Raw genomic sequence first — 27,502 nt, 5'->3', positions numbered from 1 at the left:
GTCTCGAACAATAGGAACATCATCCACTGTCGACTTGCCCTTCTCCCGGGCATCCAAAACGTAAGCTACAAAACCGGCGCAACCCTGCTGAACATAGCGCCTCGCCCTTGCGGCGGAACAAAAGGTCGGTCCTCGCTGTGGCCTCTCGCCCTGAATCACCAACTCTCCCCCACTGGGAGTGCGAACCCTCACTAGCTGAAGCTCACAATCAATCACCGCCCCATTGGGGCTTAGCCAATCCATACCCACAATAACCTTATTCCCTCGCAGGGGAATAGGTACCAGATCCACTGAAAACTGCTCATCAAATATTTGAAGAGAACACCCTCTGTGCACTCTGCCGACCCTCACGGTCCTATCATCCGCTATCTCAACCTCTAATGGACAATCCAGCTCCCCTGGAGCTCTACTGAACCTCTTGCTAAGCGCAAGAGATACGAATGATCGGGTAGCCCCCGAATCGAATAATACCAAAGCAGAAATGCCGTTCACAGAGAACGACCCTGAATAAAACATACAATCATAAGCAACATTTAATCAATAATAATAAAGAGATAAAAGGGAAGATACATACCCGTCACCACATCAGGAGTCGCTCGCGCCTCCTCTGCTGTCATCTGAAACGCCCTACTCTTCGCCACTGGCGCATCAGCTCGGCCCTGCCGGCCATCTGTAATCCTCAAGGTAGCAGGGGCAGGTGCAGCCACCTTCCCCGCTGAAGCTAAACTCGGACACTGGGACTTTTTATGTCCCCTCTGATTGCACTGAAAGCAAATCAGATCTGATGCTGCGACGGCAGTAGCAGGGGCCGTACAATCCCTACTCAAATGCCCAATCCAACCGCACTTGTAGCAGCCGGAACTCCCTGCCTTGCACGCTCCCTCGTGCAATCTCCCACACTTGCCACATCGACCGTGGCTCTGCTGACTCCTAGATCTGTGATCCGAAACCTTGGGCTTTTTGCCCGAACCGCCTGAACCCGAAACCGCCTCCGGTTTCCTCTTCTTCTCCATCTCAAGATCAATGTCCCTCTCCCGAGCTCTAGCAATCATATCTTCCAGCGTTTTACAGCTGGACCGGCTCACAAACTAGCGGATATCGCTCCACAACATCTCATGATAACGGGCCTTCTTCATTTCCTCATCAGCTACATACTGAGGAATGAGAAGAGCCCTCTCCCTGAACTTGGCGATGATCTCCGCCACTGTCTCTGTAGTCTGGGTGAGGTCCTGAAACTCCCTAGCTAGCTGTTGCACCTCAATGACCGGTGCAAAATCCGCCCTGAACCTGGTAGAGAAATCAGCCCAGGTCATGGCGTCCAATGCTGCATCATCCCCAATGGCATGCCCGACCTCCTCCCACCAATCTCGTGCCCTGTCCTTCAGAAGACAGGACGCCAATTTGACCTTGTCCCCCTCGGGACATCTGCTAGTGCGGAAGGCGTTGGCCACATCCGCCAACCATCTGCTGCTCGCTATGGGGTCTCGCGCCCCATGATAGTCCGGAGCTCCACATGCCCTGAACTCCCTGAAAGTAAGGGTGCACGACCCCATCATGGCCGCCACCTCGGCACGGAAGGTGCCCAATCTCTCATCCATCAGCTCTAGAATCCCCTCCTTGATCGAACCGAAGATCACAGGAGTCTGCTCTATAATGATGCGCGTAATCTCCGAAGAAAGAAACTCTCGGGTCTGCTCATCCATGCGCTCATCCCCCGAACCTGAACCTGATCCCTCCCCGGCACCTCCGCTGCCGGCTGCTGGTCTCGAACGCAGAATCACCATTCTGAAACACATCACAACTACATCAGAAAACAGAAATATCTTGAGGGATCATTGATACTACAACTAGCTTCCTGGTCTTGTCTCAGCCTTTCTTGATTCGAGTACGGATCCTCTGCTTCCAGTAGTACGGGCCCATACTACCTTCCACATCTATCCGTACTTTCTTCAAGAACTGCCCTGACTCCACCAAGTCACTTCTACTACTACTGATCTCTGTTACTCTCATCCTAGGCTTGCCCCAGGGAAACCTCAGACTCAACTCAACTAGTCCTCAGCTGCTGCAGGTCTCCTTATAATGCTAATTAACCATCACCTGAACACCATCACATGTGACGAAGATCAGATAATCCTTCAAGTAAAAGACCCGTCCCTATAACGGTTGGACTCAAACAAGAGCTGCGCAATAGGGTCAGTTCCAGCACTCTGGGATTATTTAACCCTGATCACATGTGGTGTAACGTGTTCACCTAATGGCTAACTTCCATCACTCAGAACTCCCACAAAGCACGAAGCAAGCAGCATTCGGAATAAGGGAACATACTCAGGCAAAACTATTCTCAAAACGAGAAATTGATCTAGCATGCAGTGCTAAGCTCATACTATCAGGCATAACCTAAACAGGCTATCCTACTGTTGTCTACTCAATACTAGCATGCAATACTCATAAAGATGTAACACATAAAGCAGGAACATAAGGCATTCTCCTAGATCCTTAGTCTTATACTAGCATGCTGTTCTACTGAAACTGAAACTGAACAAATAACTTGTATGGGTAATTTGGGAGTACTTACTTGAGCTCGGCTAATCGCATGCACCACACCCTTATCTTGTTTAAAAAAAATTTCTTTCTTTCTAAGTGCTTTCAAAATTCTTTTAGAAAACATTTTCCTTTTAAAAATCTTTTTATTTCCCCTTAGTTTGAGTTCAGATACACCCGGAAGTGTATCCGAATCCCTCAAACCAGGGCTCTGATACCAACTTGAAACGACCCAAAAATACGACCCAAAAATTTCGTTTTTCAACATAACCAAAAACCATAATCTGAGTGTCATATCATAAACCATACATGATGTATCTCAAAATCATAATAAAAACACTATGCGGAAAACTGTATCATATCCATGTTATATAAAAATCAAGAACCAATCAACTCCCAGGATAAAAGCTGAAGCTGTGGTGTGTGTGATGCCATCATCCCGAGCTCCTCTCTCTACAAGCGGAAGTACCTGAAACAAAACTGAAACTGTAAGCACGAAGCTTAGTGAGCTCCCCCAAACTACCACATACCATACAATACATATAAATCACATACTGGGCCTTGCCCACTGCATCAGACCGAGGTCTGGAACTAGCTGCATCGGACCGAAGTCCGGAACTGACCGGGACCTTGTCCCCTGCATCGGACCAAAGTCCGGAACTAACTGCATCAGACCGGAGTCCGGAACTAACTGCATCGGACCGGAGTCCGGAACTGACTGCATCGGACCGAAGTCCGGAACTAACTGCATCGGACCGAAGTCCGGAACTGACTGCATCGGACCGAAGTCCGGAACTAACTGCATCGGACCGAAGTCCGGAACACATAACACAAATATGCTTGAATCACAAAGACGTCAAGCCAGCTAGCTACTACATCAAACTAAAGACCGGACTACTAATAATTACACGGGCCGGCATTTTGGCCGTAGACCCGATCCTACTGAAGGGAGACTCACCTCGTGAACTGGCTGCTGAGTGAATAGCTCTGAGGGCTAACTGCTGCTGCTCCGGTATCTCCCCGGCTACAAGACCATAAACATACTCAATCAAATACTAAACACTGCACTGGGTAAAATGACTCTTTTACCCCAGGTCAAAGTCAACTCTCAGACAAAGTCAACTCTCGGTCAAAGTCAACCCATAGTTGACCTGACTCGCCGAGTTGGGCCGCCAACTCGCCGCGTCCCTATTCTCACTCCTCGACTTAACTCGCTGCTACTCGTCGAGTATGGCATCGACTCGACGAGTACTCTCCCAATCCAAGAACTCAGACAATCTTCATCCGACTCGCCGAGTCCTATGAACAACTCGACGAGTTGTTCTTGAGCTTAAGAAGATTGCCTTGGACTCGCCGAGTTGTATGAACAACTCGCCGAGTCCCTCCATCACTGAGTCTACTCTCAACTCGCTGAGTCCACTCTCTAACTCACTGGATCCACTCGACACTGATAAAATGAAGGAATCGGGGACTCGCGACCCAACTCGCCGAGTCGTTCTTCCCGACTCGCCGAGTTGCCGCCATGCAACTGATTTTTACTCGATTTTGTTTGAATCCAACACATACAATTGATAGATCTGAGTCCAATAAGCTGATTTACCACGTAAAGTTTCCAACTTTACGTGTACAACCTCATGAATAAGGGAAATAAGGCTAAAAGATGCACAAAATGGGTAGATCTATGGTTAATATGCAAAGTAACTCCAAAAAGGCAGTAGATCTGGGCTCTACAACACCCAATCATTCAGATCTATAGATATCTCGACTTATTAAAGCATCCATGCAAACATAAGGCTTGGAACAAGCATCAACTAGATCCTAGGAGGGCTCTAATGGAGGTTCAAAGCATATAACAAGAGGGAAAATCCGAAAATACCTCAAATAACTCAGATTTGCCCTTGGATCTTTGCACTACACCTCTTCTCCTTGCTCCTTGCTTCTTCTCCTTCTTCAAACCTTCACAAAATGGCACAAAACACTTAGCTCACACAATGGAGGATTAGGGTTCTTTCTCACAGTGTTCTCAGGGTGAGGGAGGCGAGAATGGGGCTATAATGTGACTTAAATAGTGGGCAACCCGGGGATTTAGGGTTTCACCCAGACGGATGGACTCGCCGAGTCAGGGATATGGACTCGCCGAGTCCCCGGCTCACACGTGCTCGAGATCGCGACCCTACTCGGCGAGTCAGGCTATGAACTCGCCGAGTCCCTCTTGCAAAACTTCAAAATAAATACCAAGGAATTACCATACCGGACACGGGTCGTTACACTATCATACAAGTGTATATAGTGTAACACATAGTATAGTGAAGAGACTTACCAGAAGAAACAAACAAATAATAAAACCATTGAAGTGGATAAGATGAACTCCTTTTCTGAACACCTACATTCCATACCAAAACTCTACTTAAATCATTTATAGATAATACGCATATTGAAATTTATTTATACTTTTACTTCAGAACCCTTTTTATATTATCATGTTGTACACACACCTTTGGTTATATGATTATATAAGCGTTAAACCACACACTTTATACATCTTTTTATACATACATTAGGGTATGAATGATTCAAAACATATTCTTAGGTTTACACACACCAAACACACGCACAACCCTAAACTAGGGCTTACTTCTTGTTTTAAACACTCACACCCAACCAAACTTGTAATACATTATGTGGGTTATGTTGTCTACATTAAGACTTAGCTAAAATCAGATTTCATGAACCGAAAGCATTCACAAGGTGAGCTCTACGATTTGTGAGTTTCGGGACAAAACTCAAATAAAAAGGAGTTGCTTCTTGGTATATGGCTAGATAATTACGTCAAAGAGTTTAAGCCTATTGATAAGGATTTTTGGCCAACATAAAAACCATAATGTATGTTTATAAGACGCATTGTATTCATGGATTTATCCCATAATTTTATTTTTATCTACACTTTAGTCCTTATCCTTATCAACATTTTAGTCCTTATCATCTTTTTTAGTCCTTCTCAACATGTTTATCCTTATTAGCTCCATTTCCAGGCCATTTTGCTCCTTTTTTGCAAACCAATGATAATTTCCTACAAAACTGCGAATATGAACAATATAAATACGCTTTATCTTTAAACACATTAAAATACAGTTCAAAATAGTAATATAGCGTGTGAAATATGTGTATAATTTAAGCGTTATCATCAACTACTAGCAAACAAGGAAACCACTTTTAAACACAAATATTCATTCATTGACAAGTTTATTCATATTACAAAAAAGTGATACTAATTTTTGATGATTTCCATGTATTCTCCTTCGGTACTTAGCAAATTTGTAGGATGTATTGTTGTTATGGAGTTTGGACTACTTTGAAAGTAGAAGAGTCATAAGGGGAATTTTATGAATAATGGTTTCAATTCGGACATGCAACAACTAATGTTCTTCCAACATGCTATCAAAGATCTATCAGGGACATGACTGAAAAAGGTGAAAAGGAAAGTAGATGAATCTTAAATGGAATAAAAAATTAGGCTCAAATGATTTAAAGTACCCGATGAAGAGGAACTACTTGAAATCAAAATAGGAGAATGTGGTTGTAAGGTAGTTTTGTACCGTTTGTGGTTACTCTTGTAGCTTTCAACATATGTACCATAGTTTTGTGAGTTGATCTATAAAAAAACTCCATGTGTAATTTTAGGTAAATTTGTCATCTCATCAAGGTTATATATATACACACAATCTATTGCATGGGAAGTGGCGCGTCTATTAAACAAACAACATGAATAGTATAAATAGTTCACGTTGAACATTAATAGCTGCATGGGAAACAACACGTCGATAAATAACACATACAAATATTGGTATTTGTTAGTGAGGGAATACCCTAAAAAAAACTCATAAATCATTGATCATTGAGATGTAACACGCGAACAGTTCGTGAGGTTGATTTTTCACTTTATAATAGGTGCCAACTGAGCATGTTCGTACTACTTCATAATGGCTTCATCAAATTATCTATCAATCTTCTTAAGGAGGGGATGTTCATATGAAATGCTCGAATCCAAATGTGTCACCATGGTTTCGAAGCTCCATTATTTACCTCATGAACTCCCTCAAACCCAGGTAGAATCTTTTTTGAATTTTCTAATTTCAAGATATGTAACAAATATCTTTCATATGAAGTGAAGTGTAACGGAGTCTTATTTATGCTGTATTGTTATAGGATTAGAAGAAACACTATAAATATTTTAGATGAATAGATGAGGAATTAACCGTCTAAAACTAAAAATATTTGATTCTTAAAACTCACAACAAGATGAAAGATGCACAATCGGAGCCGAAGAAAACACAATTGGAGTTAAATAAGAAGAACAAAAAGGATATATAAAGATTGGGGAATTAAAATTTGGAACCAAAGGAACTTAAAGAAATGCTGTTGGAGTTGAAAAGTGAGAACAACAACATTATTTTCAGTTATGAAAAACATAAATATGCAAATGTTATATTACTTAGGGTTGTTTTTAGCAATGCCAATAGTTGTTTTCACAATGTGCATTGTAATATTTGTTTAGTTTACGAAAATACCTCTCATGGATTTGTCATAAATTGATTGTTGAAAAGTTTATAATCATCATAGATAATGCTAGAAAACAAATAGACACTTTACAAACCTGATAAATATTTTATATTAATATACTAGACAACAAACTGATACATTACAATGGTTACCACAACCTAGAAGAGAACAAACTGTTACATATTAAACATTGTAAAAACATTGAATTTTTCTGCTCATGTTTTTTGAGTGTTTATTTGATGTCATCTTAAAAGGCAAATGCATGGTTTTTAAATATCTTCTATAAACGAAATACGAGACTTTTGTACGGGCTAACTCACACAATGACTATAAGTACAGTAACCCTTATAAGCGGCTTGTTTTTCTTCTCATGCATCACCAAGGATTTGTAACTAGTTCACTAAAATAACCATGAATTGTCCACAATATATGGTCTTTTTAAGCTACTTGGTTAGTTGGTTGTTTTAGCTACAAATACATTAATACAATACAAATCAAGTTGGGTTATTAGTTATCAATACAAAACCGAAGATTATTTATCAACTTACTTGGTTATAATCAATCATATATGCTCAATCAACATCTCCTTGTGCATTATCTTCATTGCCTTCATTAAAAGACATTGTTTATGGAAGTTTTAACAATATATGTTGTGTTGTAGTGGTTTTTTCTCTCGTCTTACTATATGAATTTAATACCGCGAACTATTAGCGAGATCTTTCGCAATCTTTCTAGGTAACAATTAGACTAAAAATGGTAATCACGAAGAATAAATGTTCACGAAAGAATAACAAGGTTTAACTTGGTAAGCATGTACTCCCTCCGTCCCAAAATTATAGACGTCCATCTTTCCTTTTTTGTTTGTCCCAAAATAATAGTCCACTTCTAAAAATAAATAACATTTTTACCAAAATACCCCTCATTATTACTTAACTAACTAAGCATTTAATGCAACATTAAATGCAAAGTAAGGGCAAAACTGTCATTTTATTATATAAAGTTAATGGTAATTCATGTTTTTCTTAATCTGTATGTTTTTTGTCTGTGGACAATAATATTGGGACGGACGGAATATTTGTTAGTTAGCGAACATGTTTTTGTGGGGATAATAATTGTTCTTGGAGAAGTGAAATTTTGGAGGTTACCTAGAAATATGAGAAGTATGATCCGAGTCTATATGGTCATTTTAAAATATCAAATTTACCCTGTCCCTAATCAATTCAAATTGAATATAATATTCTAGAAACTAGGATGACTTAACTAATACAACTTCTGTTTTCTCAAGTGTTAATTTGCTTATATAGTGTCAAAACATAGTTTCAAAATGTTTGAATTAACTTGCTCAAAACAAAAACGCAATAACCTTATAACTTATTTTTTAAAAAGATTTATTTGCGCAATCCAAACACTTAAAAGTATGTACTAACAATATTACCAAACCGTAATAAACTAATAAATGAAAATGAAAGTATTTAGTCAAAACAACTTATCAACGATATTATACCACAATAGACATAAACTATTTTGTGCACTCTAAACATTCAAATTACCTTATTACCATTACCAAACCACAATAAGTTCATAAAACAAAATCCCAAACACCCCCAACTACTAATTTCCTATTTTTCTAACAAAGAGCAAATACACAACATAATAGAAACACATAATTACTTGGTAAAAAGGAGTAATTAATTCTTCATCTATAGCAATTACATTATATCTGTAAAAATATATGGAATGGGGTTGACAATGTACAAAACTTGCATTGAAACAATATAATGTCCAACTGCATCTAAAACTAAAAGGATTTATAGATTTTATGAACTATAATCCTCAGTCACCTTCATTAAACTACATTAAATTAACAACTTTCCAAATTTATAAGGAAGTTGAAAAAGGCCATTTTAGACAAATTCGATGTTAGAACTTATTTTGTTTTTTAATTTTTTTTTTTTTTGTATTCTTGAATATACGAAGTTTATTCTATGTTCTTCTTAATAGCTCACAATCACATCCTCCCCCACAGCAACGTTAAGATCAGGGAGGACAATTTTGTCTTTTTGCTCTTCAAAATGGTTGTTTGGTTGTTGAATTCCACCACATCTGAATGCATTAAGCCTCTCCCCTTGTATATCAAGCTGAAGTAACAAAAGTACACGGTTATATATATATATATATATATATATATATATATATATATATATATATATATATATATATATATATATATATATATATATATATATATATATATATATGAGTATTACTTTACCTCATGTTGTTTAGCAAAAAATTAAAAGGTTGAGGGCTCTTTCAGAAAAAACAAAAAGTTTGAGGATCAATATGTAAAAAACCCAAAATATAAGGTCTTTTATGTATCAACCCTATCAAATATGCAGAATCTTTCTCATGTTGTTTACCTTCATCTTCTTCAAGTTCTGGTTCTCTTTTCTCTGTTTTTCACAGTTAGCATGTAGAGTTGCTAATTTCTACAAAAATAAATAAATAAATAAATAACCAAAAATCAGCATATATATAAGAATATTTTGAATATTAAAAATGATGTTTTTTTACCATTTTCAAATGATTTTGTTCTTCCATTAACAACACCTCCTCCTCTTTTAATGCAGCCAAAGTCTAAATAAAATTAATGGAATTATATTACATTAATAAAATCATTAATTAAACTTAAAGACATTACTTAATAACGAAGCATGCTCACCTTCTTCTTTCTTGGCCTCTTGGTTGGGGTGGTTTCGCCACGTGGCATCACCTGCAAAAAAAAAAACCAACATTAAGAAATTTAAACTGACAATAATTAAGGTTTTATTTATTCAAATTTGAAATTTAAAGAAACCCATGTGACAAAAATTCCATTTACTATGCTCATTAGATCTTTGCTAAAGCACTAAAGTATTTAACGTCTTTGCACAAAGACTATTGCTTTTACATATTTTTTTAAGCTTAAAAAAAGCTATTTTCTATTGCTATTTTATATCACATGCAAACTCATGTTTTATTTAATTTAAATTCACGTAAAATCTCAAGATTCCTAGTAATTAACTAAATAAACAACAGTATTTAATTAATTACTGCGTTTCTGACTTCTATTTTTAGCAACATTAAAAAACTGCCCACCTGCGATTCAGATAATTAACATTTGTGACAATTGACAAATATATCCTTCTGTCCAACAAAAAAAAAAGGATTTTTTTAGTTATATAAATATAATTAAATTTAAAATTAGGAGTACTTAAGTGCAATAGATGGGCCCAACCCTAATAAAGAAAAAAGGGCTAAATGTTACCTAGATGTCTAACTAAGCGAATAACAAAAGATTCATTCTAAACATATATTTATAATTAATTAATTATTAATTATATAAAACATTGTATAAATTATAATAGACTAATTTCACTTTTGACTTTGTCAAACAAGACTTTTCTTGAGTTTTGAGAAAGATTTAAAATAATAATTTCATGCTAAATTTCTTAAAAATTTCATATGAAGATAAAGAGTTAAAAAATGTCACAAAAGTGGCATGACTAAAAGGACAATCAGATACACACACCCAATACAGAGAACACGCCACCGATAAAAACTGGTATATCCTTCTTTTATGTGAAATGACTAAAATACCCCTAACCACACACTACATTTGCAAATATATTTTGAGTGGCATCGCCTTTCTTGCCAAAGGTAGATGGATATGATTTCGACAGATTATGTGTGTGAGTCATCACTCATCAGTTCATGAACCTGATGAAAAGACGTAAATACCCTTTTTCAGAGGAAGGGGATTTTTCATGACTTTTAAGAAGGTGGGGCCGGCGATAAGAGGAAGAGGAGAAACGGTGACGGGAAAACATAGAAATTAGAAAGTCCGTCAATCTTCTGACTCCATGCGTTGATAATCAACTCTGTTTATTCTTCGAAGAAGAATAATCAAAATCATGTAATAGAAATCAAACAATATGTTGTAATTGTGTAAATTAAATTACTTAAGTTACGAATGAATCGGAAGTGCAATCGGTCAACGGAAGTCCGGCGAGATCTAGGTCGGAAAAACTATGCATGGGAGGAGGGTAGAATGGTCAGAAGTGAAACTGAAAAAACCGTAAAGCAAGGGGTCATTCGTCATCATCTCTGACAAATCATGAACGCGTGATTGTAATTTTGTGAGTTTCTGAGGGGTGTTATGGTCAAAATGACTAACAGCATCGAAAAACACAAGAAGCAAATGAGGACACACCATCTACAACTAAACAATCAGCTCACTGACAAATAAATTATACGACCACCACAACAAGGGACAAACGGCGACGTGTCTATGGATATCAGACTATCAGTTTCAGTTTCGTTGCGTTTACGAACCTTAGATCTCGAGATATCAGAGCGGTTGTGATTTGGTTGTGTGGAGGAGTCAACAGCATCGACAATTGGAACACCACCGCCACCGCCACCGCCGCTGACGGAAGTAGCACCGCCGCTCCAGGATAACGGAGTGCTAGGGCTTGCCCGCGGCGCTTCCGATTTGTTAGGCGCTGGAAGTAGTACTACCGGTTGCGACCTGGACCGGCGCTGGTGAATGGTCCAGCTTTGTGGTGGCGATGGCCTTCGACGCTTTGACGGCTGCAACGACGGTGGTGGCTTCGCTACACGGAGTCTAACGAGAACTTCCGCCACTAAGTCGCTGTCCTCCATAGCCGCTGCCACCCAGTCATCTTCAGCCATGTTGATTTACAGTGAGAGTGGTGGAGATGGTGGTGGCAGAGAGAGAGAGAGAGAGAGAGAGAGAGAGAGAGAGAGAGAGAGAGAGAGAGAGAGAGAGATGGGGGAAATAGGGAAAAGGAAAAAGCTTGTTTACAATGGCGTAATGGGTGAAGGTGTAGGAAGGAAAGGATTGGAGTTGGGTGGGACCCACACTCAGTTAGAACCCACTCTCTTCTTCTTCTTATTATTATTTTTTTAGTACTTTTTTCATCAAGTAATTTACCCTTTTTCGCCTGAGTGTTTTATGCCCAAAGGGAAAGGTAAGGGAGTAAGTTGTCATTTTCTATATTAGGTCTTCCTATTTTTATGTTTCTTTTTCTATTCCATAAACAAATAAACAATTCACTTTCCAAATAGTAAACTTCCACTTGAATATTCATATGTATATCTAATAAGCTTGTACTTAAATATATAAAAACTTTTTACTATGCATTTAAGTGTATTGAAATTGTAAAATGTATGTATTGTGTTTGAATATTTCTTTTGAGTTGGTTTTGAATTATGCTAATCTTCTTGTATATAATCGTACGTACTATAAAAATAGGGTGGGTGGGAAGGTAAGATGATAGGCAGCTAAAATTGTTTCCAAAAAAACATCCGACAAATAAAAAGAAAACAAAACAAAATCGGAAAAGTCAAAATGTTTACTCATCGAGTAAGATCTTTTTCATATTAAAGGTAAGTTAAAGTTAATCCTCTTGTATATAACTCTATGTACTATAAAAATGGGATATGTGGGAAGGTAATATAACAGCTGTTTCCATAAAATATATCAGACAAATAAAAAGAAAACAAAACAAAATAGGAAAATGCAAAATGTTTGTTCATCGAATAAGATCTTTTGCATATTATGCAACATATCCCTCTGACACGTATCATAATATTGTCCGATTCAGGCTCCTAGCGAGAAAACTTTCCAAGGGGCACACATCCCTGAATTGCTTTTGCTCGGACACACTTAACTACAGAGTTCTTATGAGATGTGTTGCCCTCACGACTTTAAAACGTGTTGTGATAGGGAAGGTATATACACCCCTTATAAGGAAATGATTCGTTCTTCTTCCCAGTCGATGTAGGATCAGGTGCAACCCACCTTCACCTCCCCCCTCCCCTCCATTATAGGGGTTGATGTCCCTGTCAAACACATTGACCCGTGCCCTGGCTCTGATACCATTTATAATATCCCTCTCTAGCACGTATTGCAATATTGTCCGTTGTGGGCCCCCAACATGTGACATCCTCTAATTTTCAGAAGCAATTAAAACTTTTCTTTACACTTTAAAAATAATTTATTTATATTTGCTGAAAATCCCAATACAAAAGATCATTCTGATTACAAATGTTTGTGCCCAATTGTTAAAACCCTAAGGATGTCATAATTAATACATAATTACATATATATATATATATATATATATATATATATATATATATATATATATATATATATATAAGTTATAGCGTAAAGACCTGATGGTCCGGAATACTATTGCAGACCTTCTCTTAATCACTCAGCATTATAATAAAGTTCTAATAGCTTAAGTTTTGATGTCTGTGATGCATATAAACTGAGTGGGTCAAGTTGGGGAAACCTGGTGAGATACATAGGGATTTCAATCCCACAATGTTGATATGATAATATTCCTTAATTATCAGACCTATAAAACCAACCGTTACCATACAATATTAATATAGGCTTACATTCTTACATATCCATTCCTATCAATCCTCACAGCTCCTAGTCCACGATTATCAAGGAGAAATTATCTCGCCTGATAAACCGTTAAAAGGTTTAAGTACATAGCTAGGGGATTCCATGGCTGTAACACCCAAAATCAGGAAGGCCAAGAAAGGAAAGAAAACCCTAAGTCAAAGGGTCAACTCGTCGAGTCGAGGGAGGAACTCGGCGAGTCCGAGCGGGATCCAAGTCGAGGAGTAAGTGACCGACTCGGCCAGTCGGCTAAGGGGACTCGGCGAGTCTGGTCTGAACAAGGAAAACCCTAAACCCGGAAGTTATACCCTATATAAAGGGTGTTATGTCCCTTCCTCAGCCTCCATATTATCCTAGAGAGCCAGTAAACCCTAGATTTCGTGTGAGCTTCCATCATTTGAGAGAAATAGATTTGGAGGAAGGAAACTTTGGAAAGGAACTTCAAAGGAGAAGTGTAGATCCGAGATCTACTTCAGTTAGTGTTCATCTTGGAGGTAATAAGCTGCTATCTTCCTTCCTTTGCATCTAGATCTATTTTTGTTATGAGATTTGGGGGTTTTATGGTTGTTTGAGACTCAATTCGGGCTTGGGGCTTAGATATGTTGTTGCCACTTCAGATCTAGTGTTGGGATGGTCCAATATGTCATAAAGCATCAAATATTGAGTAGTTGGTGAAGCCCTTTTGTCCCAAAACCTAGCTCTAGTGTGTTTTGAGCCTAGATCTCTTTAGTTATACATAAAGTTTGCAACTTTACGTAAGGATTGAGCTTTGGAAGTATGGATCTATGATTTGGAGCCCCTGCATGGATCGAAAAGCCACTGTATGGATTAAGAAATGGAGCGACTTGGCGAGTCACATAGGTGGACTCGGCGAGTTGGAAGAACAACTCGGCGGGTCTGTTGAAGATTGCCTTGGACTCGGCGAGTCTGTTCTTGGACTCGTCGAGTCAAGTCGCGAAACCCCAAAACCCTTCGAGTTAAGACTCGGATCAGTGAGTTGAGTGGGGACTCGGTGAGTTAGACAGGTCAAGACTCGGAAATCGGTAGACTCGGCGAGTCATCGACTGACTCGGCGAGTCGAGTCGCGAATGGAAGGACTCTGAGCATATGAACTCGGCGAGTCAGAAGGCAGACTCAGCGAGTAGGGTTGACCTGGAAGGTTGACTTTGACCAGGACTTTGACTTTGACAAGTGTGGACTTAGTTGGCTTTCCGGGGATAGTTAGACTAAGTGTTGCATTGATATTGGTAGCTCGGGGAGCCAGTGGAGCAGGAGTTTAGAGAGTTTCCGGGTAGCAGCTAAAGGGGTTATCAGCAAGTTTAGCAAGTGCAGGTGAGTTTCCCTTTGTGTGAATGGGTCTAAGGGCCACAATGCCAACCCATGTAGTTATGAGTAGAAGACCCGGGGGTTAGCCCTAGGCACAGTATGCTAGTATGATATTCAGGACGAGGTCCAATGATAGCGGGCGGGTGCCCAAGGAATGGGTTATGTGATAGTTTATACTTTTTGTCTGTGTGATACTTGTATGTGCCTGGTAGGGAGGTGAGTGTGGGCGAGGTATCGTATCTCACCAATAGCAGGGTGTGGATGGTGTTCCACATCTCATTAGCAACAGATCAGGGGCGAGGCCCAAGTTAGGGAAAAAGTGAGTGTGGGTTGGGCCCGTATCTCACTGTCTGTAGGAGCATGGACGGGGTTCCATGAACCATTAGTAGCAGGACAAGGGCGAGGCCCAGGATAGGTGAGGCCTTAGGACAGGATCCGTTAGTATGTGTTTAGCTTTTGTGATGTGATATGTTTATGTGTTATTATATGTTAGCGGGTGAGGCCCTGTGACAGGCGAGGCCTAAGTGAAACAGATCTATATCCAAGCGGGGCTCAAAGCTAGGCGAGGCCTAAAGCGGCGAGGCCGTTGTAGCGGGCGTGGCCCAGTATGTGCGGTATGTGGTTATGCATGGTATGTGGTAGGTTGGGGAACTCACTAAGCTTCGTGCTTATGATTTTCAGTTTTGGTTTTAGGTACTTCCGGTAGCGGAGGGAAGAGCTCGGGGTGATCGCATGGCACACACCATAGATTAGACAGCCTGGGAATGTTTTACTCTGATAATGAACATATGTTTGGAAATTAATACTCTGATTATATTTTGGATTGATGATTTGGCTTTAAGTAATGTTTTATTAAAAGAAATTTTTATTCTTGAATTTTGGGGCGTTACAAGTTGGTATCAGAGCCTTGGTTTGAGGGATTCGGACATACTCTCGGGTGTGTCTGAACTCAAACTAAGGAATTGATATAAAAGTTTTCAAAATGAAAAGACAGTTTTGTAAAAAGAGCTTGATAAAGAAAACAGTTTTAGAAAAGCAAAAAGAATTCAGAAAGAAAAAAACTTTGAAAAGAGAAAAGGGGTGTGGTGCATGCAATCAGCCGAGATTGAGTAAGTACCCCAAAATACCCATACAAGTTTATGTTATGTTCATCAGCTAGTAGAACAGCATGCTAGATTCGGACTAAGGATCTAGGGAGGATGCCTTATGTGCCTGTTATATGTGCTTGAGTTGCCTGATAGTACTGGTTAGACAATAGTAGGATAGCCTGTTTAGGTTATGCCTGATTATATGAGCTTATGTTGCATGCTAGTACAGATTCTTGCTATGTGAATATGATTGCTTGAGTATGTTATGGTTAGATTTTCCCTTGTCTGAATGCTGCTTGCTTTGTGCATTGTGGGATTCTGAGTGATGGGAGTTAGCCATTAGGTGAATACGTCACATCACATGTGATCAGGGTTGAATAATCTTAGAGTGCTAGATTTGGCCCTATTACGCAGCAGCTCTTGTCTGAGTCCAACCGTTATAGGGACGAGTCTTTTACTCGAAGGATTATCCGAGCCTCTTCACATGTGATCGTATTCAGGTGATGGCTAATTGGCATCACAAGGAGGCCTTCAGCGGCTGAGGACTGGTTCAATTTGAGTCAGATGTTTCCCCTAGGGTAAGCCTAGGATGAGATAGTATGGAGAGCAGTAGTGGTAGAAAAGGGACCTGGTGGAGTCGAAGCAGTTCTTGAGGAAAGTACGGATAGATGTGGAAGGTAGTATGGGCCTATACTACTGAAAGCAGAGGATCCGTACTAGATTCGAGAAAGGCCGAGGCGAGGCCGGGGAACTTGTAGTGTGGGTGTATGATCCCTCAGCAGTGATGAGTATTCTGATAGTATTGCGTTGCGAGAGAGACCAGTGGGCGGATCAGGCGCCGGAGAAGGATCAGGCTCGGGTTCAGGAGACGAGCAGCTCGAGGAGCGGATGAGGGAGTTGATATCAGCTGAGGTTACGCGTAGTATTCTAGATCAGACTCCTGTGATCTTTGGCACGGTCAAGGAGGGTATACTGGAGATGTTGGATGAGAGGCTGGGAGCCTTCCATACCGAGATTATGGCTTTGATGGGAGCTCGTAGTTTGACATTCCGAGAGTTTAGAGCTTGCGGGGCACCAGATTATCATGGGACTAGGGACCCCGTCGCTAGCAGCAGATGGTTGGCTGATGTTGCCAACGCATTTTGTACGAGCCGGTGTCCTGAGGGGGACAAGGTCAGACTCGCTTCCTGTCTTCTAAAGGACAAAGCGAGGGATTGGTGGGAGGAAATCGGTCATGCTTTGGGGGATGATGTCGTGTTGGACGCGATGACATGGAGCGATTTCTCGGCCAGGTTCAGGGCGGAGTTTTCGCCAATTATTGAGGTGCAGCAGTTGGCATGGGAGTTTCAGGATTTGACGCAGACCACTGAGACTGTGGTGGAGATCACCGCCAAGTTCAGGGAGAGGGCTCTTCTTGTACCACAATATGTCGCGGATGAGGAGATGAAGAAGACCCGATACCATGAGATGTTGAGGGATGACATCAGACAGTTTGTGAGCAGGTCTAGCTACAAAACGTTAGAGGATATGATCGCTCGGGCTAGAGAGAGGGAAATTGATTTAGAGCAGATCCGAAAGAGGAAGCCGGATGAGGCTCAGGTAGCCACGGGTTCGAACAAAAGGCCCAAGGGGTCGAATTCAATATCGATGGATTATCAGGACCGCAGCCGGTGCGGGAAGTGTGGCAGGGCGCATTGAGGCGTGTGCAGGAGTGGTAGTGGTGGTGAGTCTGGCTACTTCAAGTGCGGTCGGACTGGTCATTTTAGCAGGGATTGTACTGTTACCACCACACAGGGATCAGACTTGATATGTTTTCACTGCAACCAGTGGTCCACAAGAAGGCCTAGTGCCCCAGTTTGCTTCCGGCAGGACGGGTGATGGAACCTGCCCCTGCAACATTGAGGATCACAGACGGCCGTCAGGGCCATGCAGAGGCGCCTGCGGTAGGAGGCAGGGCTTTTCAGATGACTACCTTAGAGACGCGGGCAGCGTCGGACGTTGCAGGTATGCGACTTCCGTTTTCAGTCCTTTTATTTGTGCATGATTATATTGTTATGGTTCTGCATCATTATCGGTATGAGTATTTTATTTTTGTGCGGCTTGATTGTGATCGAGTTATATGACATCTGCATACCTTGGGAATTTGAATGGTAGTTAAGGGATGGGATCTATTGGAGAAGGTTACTTAGGATGCAGTAACTGTAGCATGCCTGGGAGGGACTTGGTATGTCTCGCTAGTTCGGAGCCGTATAGTTTTAGAAATGGACTGGTTAGATCCCTAGCTATGGTAAGCTTGGGGTTCCTCAGCAGATTGATTATGGAATGGTAGCAAGGATTGGGATTTCTTTTCGAGCATTGAGCACCAAAGGGTAAGTAGGATCGAAGTCGGGGAGAATCCTCTGAGTGTACAAGGGTAAGAGCACGCAGATCCAGAATGAGTGCACAATCTCTAAGAAGGAAAAGAAGTAGTACAGCGTTTGATGGATTGAGGAGTTCAGGGTTGGGAGTTTGAGAAACTCCCCATTAGCTAGTGCGTGTAATGGTGATGGTTAGTACGTGGTTGGGAATTCAGGTTGGGTGATCGCCTGTAGGACTCGAGTGAGTCGGAAGGAGGATCTTGAGAACTGATAGCATGGGGTGCTTTCATGCTAGCAGTCAGTGGTAGAAAGTGTTGTAAGACTACGGGGCAGCCGTAGCATTCACTAGCGGTCAATGGTAGAAAGTGTTGTAAGACTACGGGGCAGCCGTAACATTCACTAGCAGTCAGTGATGGAAGGTGATGTAAGACTGTGGGTAAGTCGTAACATTCCATAGTAGCTTCGTTAGCGGAGTTGGGGCGAGGCCCTTATCTCCTAGTGATCAGATAGGGATCAGGAATGGGTAGTGGATGAGAATGGTAAGGAGTTTGCTTGTATAGCACTAGAGAAGTGAAACCTTGGGAGAGGCTGCTCCAGGATGTAGTTGGGTGAGACCCATGGGCGAGGCCCATATGAGAGTAGCAGTATAGGTGAGACCTGAGAGCAGGGTTGCTCAGTAGTATGGTTGGGTGAGACCCGTGGGCGAGGCTCGAGTGAGAGTGGTTAGACAAGTGAGACTAGAAGGATAGAGGCGGGTGAGACCCGTGGGCGAGGCCCGTGAGTTTTAGCAGCACAGGTGGGACCTGGTAGGGACCTTAGTGTCAAGATAGGGGATCGAGGATCCCAGGATTGTAGTGCCTGAATGGCAGAATAGATTGAGCAGTTATAGGTGGTCGAAGTTTCTTCAAAAGTCGCTGGGAGTGACTAGGAATTGTGTTGGGGCTAGCAACCGGTGGGAGCCGGTAATCCAGATATTGATAGATTGGTAGGGACCATGGTGGTCTCAGTTCATCCGGAAGGCAGATAAGGAATAGCAGAAATTTCCAGCCAGTAGTAGTGTTGGTAATCGGTCTATGGTGGAATTCAGTTTGTTGATCGTGGGGTGCTCGGCACCCAATTATAGTAGAGAGGAATGACCAGTGGATACTGGCGGTAATGACCCGTACTGGAAGTAACGGGGGTGATGGAGTGGGTGAAGGATAGAACCTTCACAGTGACAGAGGAAGTAGTTGGTTATGGAAGGTTGCCCTGGAAAGGGCGGAAATCGCACAAGGAAAGAGGGGGTAAATCCCTATGGGTTCAGTTGCAGTACTCGGAGAGTACCAGAAGGATTATCGGTTGAGTAAGTTGTGTTTCCAGAATGTTTAGGGTCAGCGTTGACACGAGATTATTATCCGCAAGGATTAATGTTAGTCAGAATGATCGGGTGAAAGGCTAGTGAAGGTAGGCAGCTGGTGTTGGATTGATAAGTAGAGTATTGAAAGCAGATCGCAGGGCGGTTGGCCATAGCAAAATTCGAGGGCGAAGTTTAGTTTAAGTGGGGGATAGTTGTAACACTCAAAATCAGGAAGGCCAAGAAAGGAAAGAAAACCCTAAGTCAAAGGGTCAACTCGTCGAGTCCAGGGAGGAACTCGACGAGTCCGAGCGGGATCCAAGTCGAGGAGTAAGTGACCGACTCGGCCAGTCGGCTAAGGGGACTCAGCGAGTCTGGTCTGAACAAGGAAAACCCTAAACCCGGGAGTTATACCCTATATAAAGGGTGTTATGTCCCTTCCTCGACCTCCGAATTATCCTAGAGAGCCTGTAAACCCTAGATTTCGTGTGAGCTTCCATCATTTGAGAGAAATAGCTTTGGAGGAAGGAAACTTTGGAAAGGAAGTTGAAGATCAAGGAGGTTGCTGTTGGGTTTTGAGCAATCTAACACTTCCTAAGTGTCCATGCAACCCTAATAAACCTTGGATCTATGTTTATCTAATACATGCAAAATAATAATTTTCCAAGGTTCATAACTTATCTAACATGGCATGGGGAACTTTTAAACATAAAAGAGTTAGATGAGATTACATACCTTTTGATGAGATTGATTCCTTGGAGTTTGAGAGCCAAGCACCAATAGTGTGAATGCCTCAAATGGAAATCACAAATCGCCACAAACACTTGGAAACCTTTAGAGAGTGTACACACACTTGTAATTTTCGGCCATACACAAGCACACACACTAGTGGCTATTTCATGCAACATAAGCATGCTTATATAGTGTACATGGTTAGGGTGAAACCCTAATAACCCACGACCTTTCCTTTTCCAAGGATCCATGGGTTAAAAGCTCCATGGATCATCCATGGACTTCCATCCAAGCCTAGCCCACTAACAAATGAGTGTTAGCCCACACCATATAAAACCAATAGCCCATAATCTAATTAGTCTTCCTTTTAATCTCTAAATTAATTCATAATTAATTTAAGACTAAGACTAATTAAATAACATAACTTCATATTAATATATTATAACTTATAATATATTAATAAACATATGTGTATAACTCTCATAAAATTATCCATAAATAGTTCGGGTGAAGTGCAACCCAAATGGACCATGCCGGGCCGGGTCAAGTATGTACCAAATAAGTTATGGACTTAGACACCTTATCCAACAGACTCCCACTTGGATAAGTCTAATAACTATATTTGCGTATGTTACTTTAGGAACCAACCAGCAATCGTAGCTCTCGAAAACTCTGTTGAACTATGAAGCGCCATTTTAGATAAGTGATCATATAATCCTCTGTTCTCATGATATCAGCCGGACAAATACATGGAACAACGTCGTACTTATTGTCCAGCCGTTTGTTTCCTGATTTTCGATTTGTTTGACAAAGAACTTAATCGAACACATCAATTTAGTTCTGACCGGCCGGTACATAGGTCACAACAAAATCATCGAGGGGCCCAGATATCGCTTCTATTTCTAGAAGGAACAGATAAACTTCGACTCATATGCTTGTTCTACTATTTGTTGAATTGTACACAAAGGCACGTTTTATAACATCAAGTTACTGATGCATTTACGTGCAATCAATGCACAACCAACTCATAGGTAACAACTCATATCTCTAGGTTTGAAGATTTATATGATATTACCGTCTCACGATCACTCGAGATAAATTCCATGAAGTGATACAAGTGAGCGTGGGTTTATTCCAATACTCATAACTTATGAGCACTCATGAATGTTGTAGCAACCATTGCTATGACTAAACCTATTTAGCCATCTACAAACTCGATTCATGACAGTCTTGATTCATACCTACTTCCAACATATGAATGACTGTGGAGTGTTTAAATAACTTAGTCATTCGGAAAGAATAACCTAGCTATTTTGGAAGTCAAAACATGCAAAGTGAAACACAATAATAATCGAATCCAATATGGTCTCAGAACCCTTTTGAATATAAATAGAACCACCTTTTATTTATCACCATATTGAATACACATTATTCATTGTATAATGTTTCAAACAATCAACTTAAGACTTGAATAAAAAAACAACAGTTGTCCCATGCTCCTAGCATGTACACTTTGTTTTTCTAAACAATAGTTATGTCATATTCCAAGTATGCACACTATGTTTGTCTATGATCCTTACATTGTGATGTAGATCAATTGAACATGATTCCATTGATACTCATTTCACAATCCCAAATCCTTATTGTAAATGTGAGAATCCCCGATTCCTATCATTTACCAAAAAAATCTGTTAGATTTTAAACTTTTATGCAATGTTCCTCTTGTAATGATTATTCACAAGGTCACCAAAACCTTGTCACTAGTCATTACAGAGTATTCCAAAGAAGGTCAGCTTTTATGGAACGGAAGTCTCATATTCAAAGTACATTGCTTTGAACATCCTTCTTGCATTAAGGTTTTCTAATCTTACATAGATTGAATAACTTCCACCTATGGAGACATTTCCATAGTCCCATTTTGACTATCACTTCCGAACAAGAGTTACTTCTTTTCAGAATATGTCAATATGGTCCTTTCCGACAACTTACATCATACTTCCAACTTTCCCTGAGCAACCAATCTTTGGCGAACCTCAGATTTGTCCTCGACAATTGCTTAATCACTTTAGTCATATCCAGTTCTAGACTTTTCCCTTCTCAATGCCATAAGCATTTGGAAAATTTAGAAAAGATGAATATTATAGCACATGCAATCGATCCTATATCCGAAGCATATGGGACACGATTCATGATGTTTGACATAAAGACATGATACTAGACCAGTCTTTTGCTACAATATTTTATTATTTGCCATGTTTTCAAAATTTAACTATGAAGAGGGATGCCGTAATCATAATCGAATTTTGAAAACGCAATATATATAGAATTTCTTCAAGCTGAACCATTCCAACATAAAATTCATACATATATATTCTTGACTAAAGATGATTAAAATCTCAATCTAAGCTTTAGAATTGAAACGAAGTATAATTTCCTCTCCCTTAATTATAGCAAAACAACTTTTCAACCCCTACAACTTCATGAATTGAAACTTTGTTTTCTATAATTAACATTGCTAACTTGCAACACTAAACGTAATAATCATGCTCCCACTAACATGATGATTATTAGCAAAACACTTATGCTCCCACTAGCTCTGACATATTTCCAGAAATCTGCTGGACTTCTGAAATTTAGATTCATACACCCTTTCTTAGATAGCTCACATGTGTGTCTAAGCAATTTCAAGAACTATGAAAAGGGATGCCGTAATCATAGTCTCAATTTCTTAGACCTTTGCCATTTCTCACAAGTCCATGTTAGTGTGCCGTTTAACCACACACGCTCCACTAACAACTTTTGAAAATGCAAATAACACAATTGATATCTACGTAAAATCTACTTAGTGAAAGCGTTTCCTCACCATCATTTTCATGAATCGGAGAGAAACCTTATGACACTTAGATTTTATAGTGTATGAGTTCCTATCCATGTGAATTTGTCAAAACCATAATCACAAGATAAGGTTAGTGACAAATTCAGCCTTACATGGATTAAACTTGTTCAATCTTAGTTTCTTGTCACCTTGGTAGCACAAGGCCCACCAATGCTTCCAAGTTGAATTCTGATAACTCACATGCAAATTCAACTTATTTGAAGTAGGTACAGAAATAAGAATTATATCAACACGATAGGTTGCAAACCTTAAGTCGTGTGCTAGTGATAAATTACAGGTTTTACTCTTGATTAAATCTTGAAACTCTTTCTGGATCTTTAAGGCTCCCATTGTCCCCTTGATATATAAGTTTCCCCAGTCAAGAACCATTCCTTGACAAAACAAATATTCAAGGGATAGTGCGGATTCTTATCAAGACTAACACTTCACACAATTGGTCTTAGTTGGTCTTTGTCTCATCCAAGACATCACAACTTACCAATGTCAAATGTACAAGAGTAGAATACATTTTACTCTTACATTTGACTAGTGTTAATAAATCTTCCTTTATGTCACTCCAGGTTACAATCTTGGAGTATGACTCTAAGAATTGTTTTGGAACGAAATATGACTCATCTTCTTGATTTTAACCAATCCAAAAATTCATGACCTCTCTTCTTAGCCATAACAATGCACTAAGACGTCCTTAGAGTATGAATTTGTGATATGGTTTCATAATCATTAAGATGATCATGAAATACGATACTAAAGTACTCTCCCATCCTTTCAGATTTGAGAAACTTTTATCTTTCTGCCTAATTTGATTCTTCTCATTTGTTTTGTCATACATTGTAACCTTTCCAATGTTATAGAATTATACTTAACCTTATAAGTATAATCATATTTACTAATCTTTAGTAAATCATGACAAATCAATCTTTATGGTGGACCTTGACCAGCGCACACCCAGTGTACCTAATTCCTTAGTCCTTCAATTGACTCACATATACATGTGATCAAAGAATTAGTCTTAATTTTCAAAGATGAAAATTCTCATTCATCATACAATACAACTTGTATGATTCCAAGTTTCTTTCCAATTGAAACTTGGGTGATGAAAAACTTTCTTCATTTGGTAAATTCAGACACTACCACAAATGAAAGAATCAAATCCACTTTCCAATATTGCTATTACTGGAAACATATAAGCAACAATTTTCCACAGATGCCATTGTAAGGATATTTTTAAAATAAATAAAATTAAAACCCTTTTTTTCTTTTATTTTAAAACTTTGCGGAAAAACTTATCCTTACAATCCACATGAAAACCTTGTTGTTATCTATTCATAAGCAATATATTATAACTCTTAAGCAACAGCTCAAAATTCTGATTGCCGAACCATGCGATCGAAACCCACCTTTGCAATCAGAATCAACATATACTTACTTTAAGCTTCCTATCTTTTCTTTGATTCTTAAAACATCAGCATGTGACCCATTCACATTATGTAATAAGAATCTCCAAATAGGAACTTAATAGAGTTAGACAGTGGACTTTACCCGAAGTAGAGTCAAACCTCTTGACTTGATCAACCTTATGACCTTTCAGGTGAATAGGGCAGCTTCGCAACCAATGCCCCTTCCTTTGGCAACAAAACACATGGACCCTTTGGTAATGGCACATGAGACTATCTCAGAATTTTCCTTTCTCTTTACTATTTGGTCAACCGAGTTGACTATAGCCGATCCCTTTCCATTGGGAAGAGAAATCTTTTTCCTGATATCCAATGCTACCGTTGTCAATGTCCATTTAAGACTTGGGAAGTTGTTCTTTTAATCAAATTTGTTTTACTGGTGTTCCAAATCATTGCTGATTCCACAACACCAAGCAAATAGATAACATCATTAAGGGTCATGTCATAGTCCGTCTCATAGTAGTCCCAAAGAGACTCACTATGTTACTAAGAAAGTGATTGAACATCCAACTTTCACAGGACTTTGACACCCAACTCTCCCGGCTTGTCAATATGTGACTTTATCTCCAAGATGTGAGCACACATAGACTATGCTTGCCAATAGGGATTGAGTGACTTTAAACTTTTCAAGAACTTGTGGGTGAGGGAGAATAATTGGAGGAGGTGGAGGAAGTGAAGCATGATGTTGAGGGACACCATCTTCAAGAGATTTGGGAAGATCATAGTTGTCTGAACCAGACATCTATAATGGGAGAAAATCAAGTTAGTTGATTCAAAGTCCTTAATATAACACCCAGTATAAGATATTAAGGCTAGGACCCAACACAATATTTTATAATTTGGAAGAGGGATGCCGTAATCCAAGCTATAAAATATTTGAAGGTAGGCGAATGACGATTCACCAATTTCCACCATGAAAAACGAAATAATTTATTAGGTTTTAATTGGATTTGAAATTCCTAGATCTTTTGAGATTCATTGAACTTTTCAATGGCATGTTTCAATCTCGAGTGTGCCCTCTCAAATTTTATGACTGGGATGCCGAGGATCACAAAACAAGGTGTGAATAACCATACCAATTCACTTGGTACCCTTAATATTATCACCTAATCAATGTGCCAGTTAACCACACACGCTCCATTGATCTATGACAAACATTAAGTCACCCTTCGTGGTCCTTACTAGTCCAAGTTAGTGTGTCGGTTAACCACACACGCTCCACCAACGACTTGGTAAGGTACAAAGTGTGAATTCCATGGGCTAGCACCAAATTCACATTTTTCCTAAAGTAACTAAGATTGGGAATTAAATAAAAACATTTAGTTACTTTATAATAATCATTATACTTTTAATAAGAATTTAAAGTCATTGTCCTACCCGTTCGGCTAACGACCCTCCACCAGTCAAGAAAGCGGTGGGTGAGAGTGGACACCCATTAAGTTGCCATTTTATAAGAAACAACCTTATACCCACCTTATAGACCGGCTTCGTGAATGAGGCCTACTAACGGTAGAACGACTTATTCTTATACATATATATAATAATTAACCATTAATGTTATAAATAGTATAAGGGTTGAATTTTAACTATTAAAACTCTAAGGGTTGGAATTAAAGTTTATTAAAGTGTGTGAAACTTTACAAATTCCAAAACTTGAGGGCAAGTTTTGTAACTATCCAAAAGCTTTTAATTTCATAACTTATGAATTAAAGGTTCATAAAAATGAAGACTCTTCATTTTCATGTAACTTATGTGTTTAAATGTGTGTTAAAGAAAAGTGACCTTTGGATATCCATAACTTGAGGACAAATTATGGACTCCATTAAAACACATAAATGATCAAGAATTAATTCCAAACAATTCAGTAAATAATTCCTATCATCTTCTAAATTCATAAGAACATGAACATGATCATCAAAATTTCAAGAATTATATGAACACATAAAAATCATGGAATTTTGATATATGCTATTGTAAATGGATTAGAACAACCATTACACCAACTAAAACAAGTTTTAAAACACCAAAACAGTTTAGGGTAATGTTTCTAGTCCATTTCCAGCAGCAAAAGTCGAAATTCTGCATTCCGATCATTCTACCTTTTTTTTTATTTTTTTTTTACTATTTTGCATCAAGTATCAAACAAGGAAGCCTAGGCTCTGATACCACTGTTGGGTTTTGAGCAATCTAACACTTCCTAAGTGTCCATGCAACCCTAATAAACCTTGGATCTATGTTTATCTAATATATGCTAAATAATAATTTTCCAAGGTTCATAACTTATCTAACATGGCATGGGGAACTTTTAAACATAAAAGAGTTGCTTCAAAGGAGAGGTGTAGATCCGAGATCTACTTCAGTTCGTGTTCATCTTGGAGGTAATAAGCTGATATCTTCCCTCCTTTGCATCTAGATCTAATTTTGTTATGAGATTTGGGGGTTTTATGGTTGTTTGAGACCCAATTCGGGCTTGGGGCATAGATATGTTGTTGCCACTTCAATCTAGTGTTGGGATAGTCCAATATGTCATAAAACATCAAATATTGAGTAGTTGTGAAGCCCTTTTGTCCCAAAACCTATCCCTAGTGTGTTTTGAGCCTATATCTCTTTAGTTATATGTAAAGTTTGCAACTTTGCATGAGGATTGAGCTTTGGAAGTATGGATCTATGATTTGGATCCCTTGCATGGCTCGAAAAGCCACTGTATGGATTAAGAACTGGAGCGACTCGG

The 27,502-nt window shown here is 39.5% G+C and overlaps 1 protein-coding gene across 1 annotated transcript; it reads right to left on the bottom strand.

The window, feature by feature from the left end:
• Nucleotides 1-9,028: 9,028 nt before the first annotated feature.
• LOC145102735 (uncharacterized) lies at nt 9,029-11,978 on the bottom strand. The gene is made up of 5 exons (XM_079040205.1): nt 11,476-11,978; nt 9,824-9,874; nt 9,676-9,738; nt 9,522-9,590; nt 9,029-9,239 (listed from the first exon to the last, which is right to left on the bottom strand). The coding sequence occupies exons 1-5, from the start codon at nt 11,833-11,835 to the stop codon at nt 9,096-9,098; spliced, it is 687 nt and encodes a 228-aa protein (XP_078896331.1). The 5' UTR covers nt 11,836-11,978; the 3' UTR covers nt 9,029-9,095.
• Nucleotides 11,979-27,502: the final 15,524 nt, after the last annotated feature.

Source organism: Lactuca serriola, chromosome 4 (genome assembly GCF_051521515.1).
Source record: "Lactuca serriola cultivar US96UC23 chromosome 4, Lser_US96UC23_V15, whole genome shotgun sequence".
Taxonomy (NCBI): domain Eukaryota; kingdom Viridiplantae; phylum Streptophyta; class Magnoliopsida; order Asterales; family Asteraceae; genus Lactuca; species Lactuca serriola.
Note: the sequence above shows the minus strand (reverse complement) of the source record. Positions and strands in the feature narration are given on the sequence as shown.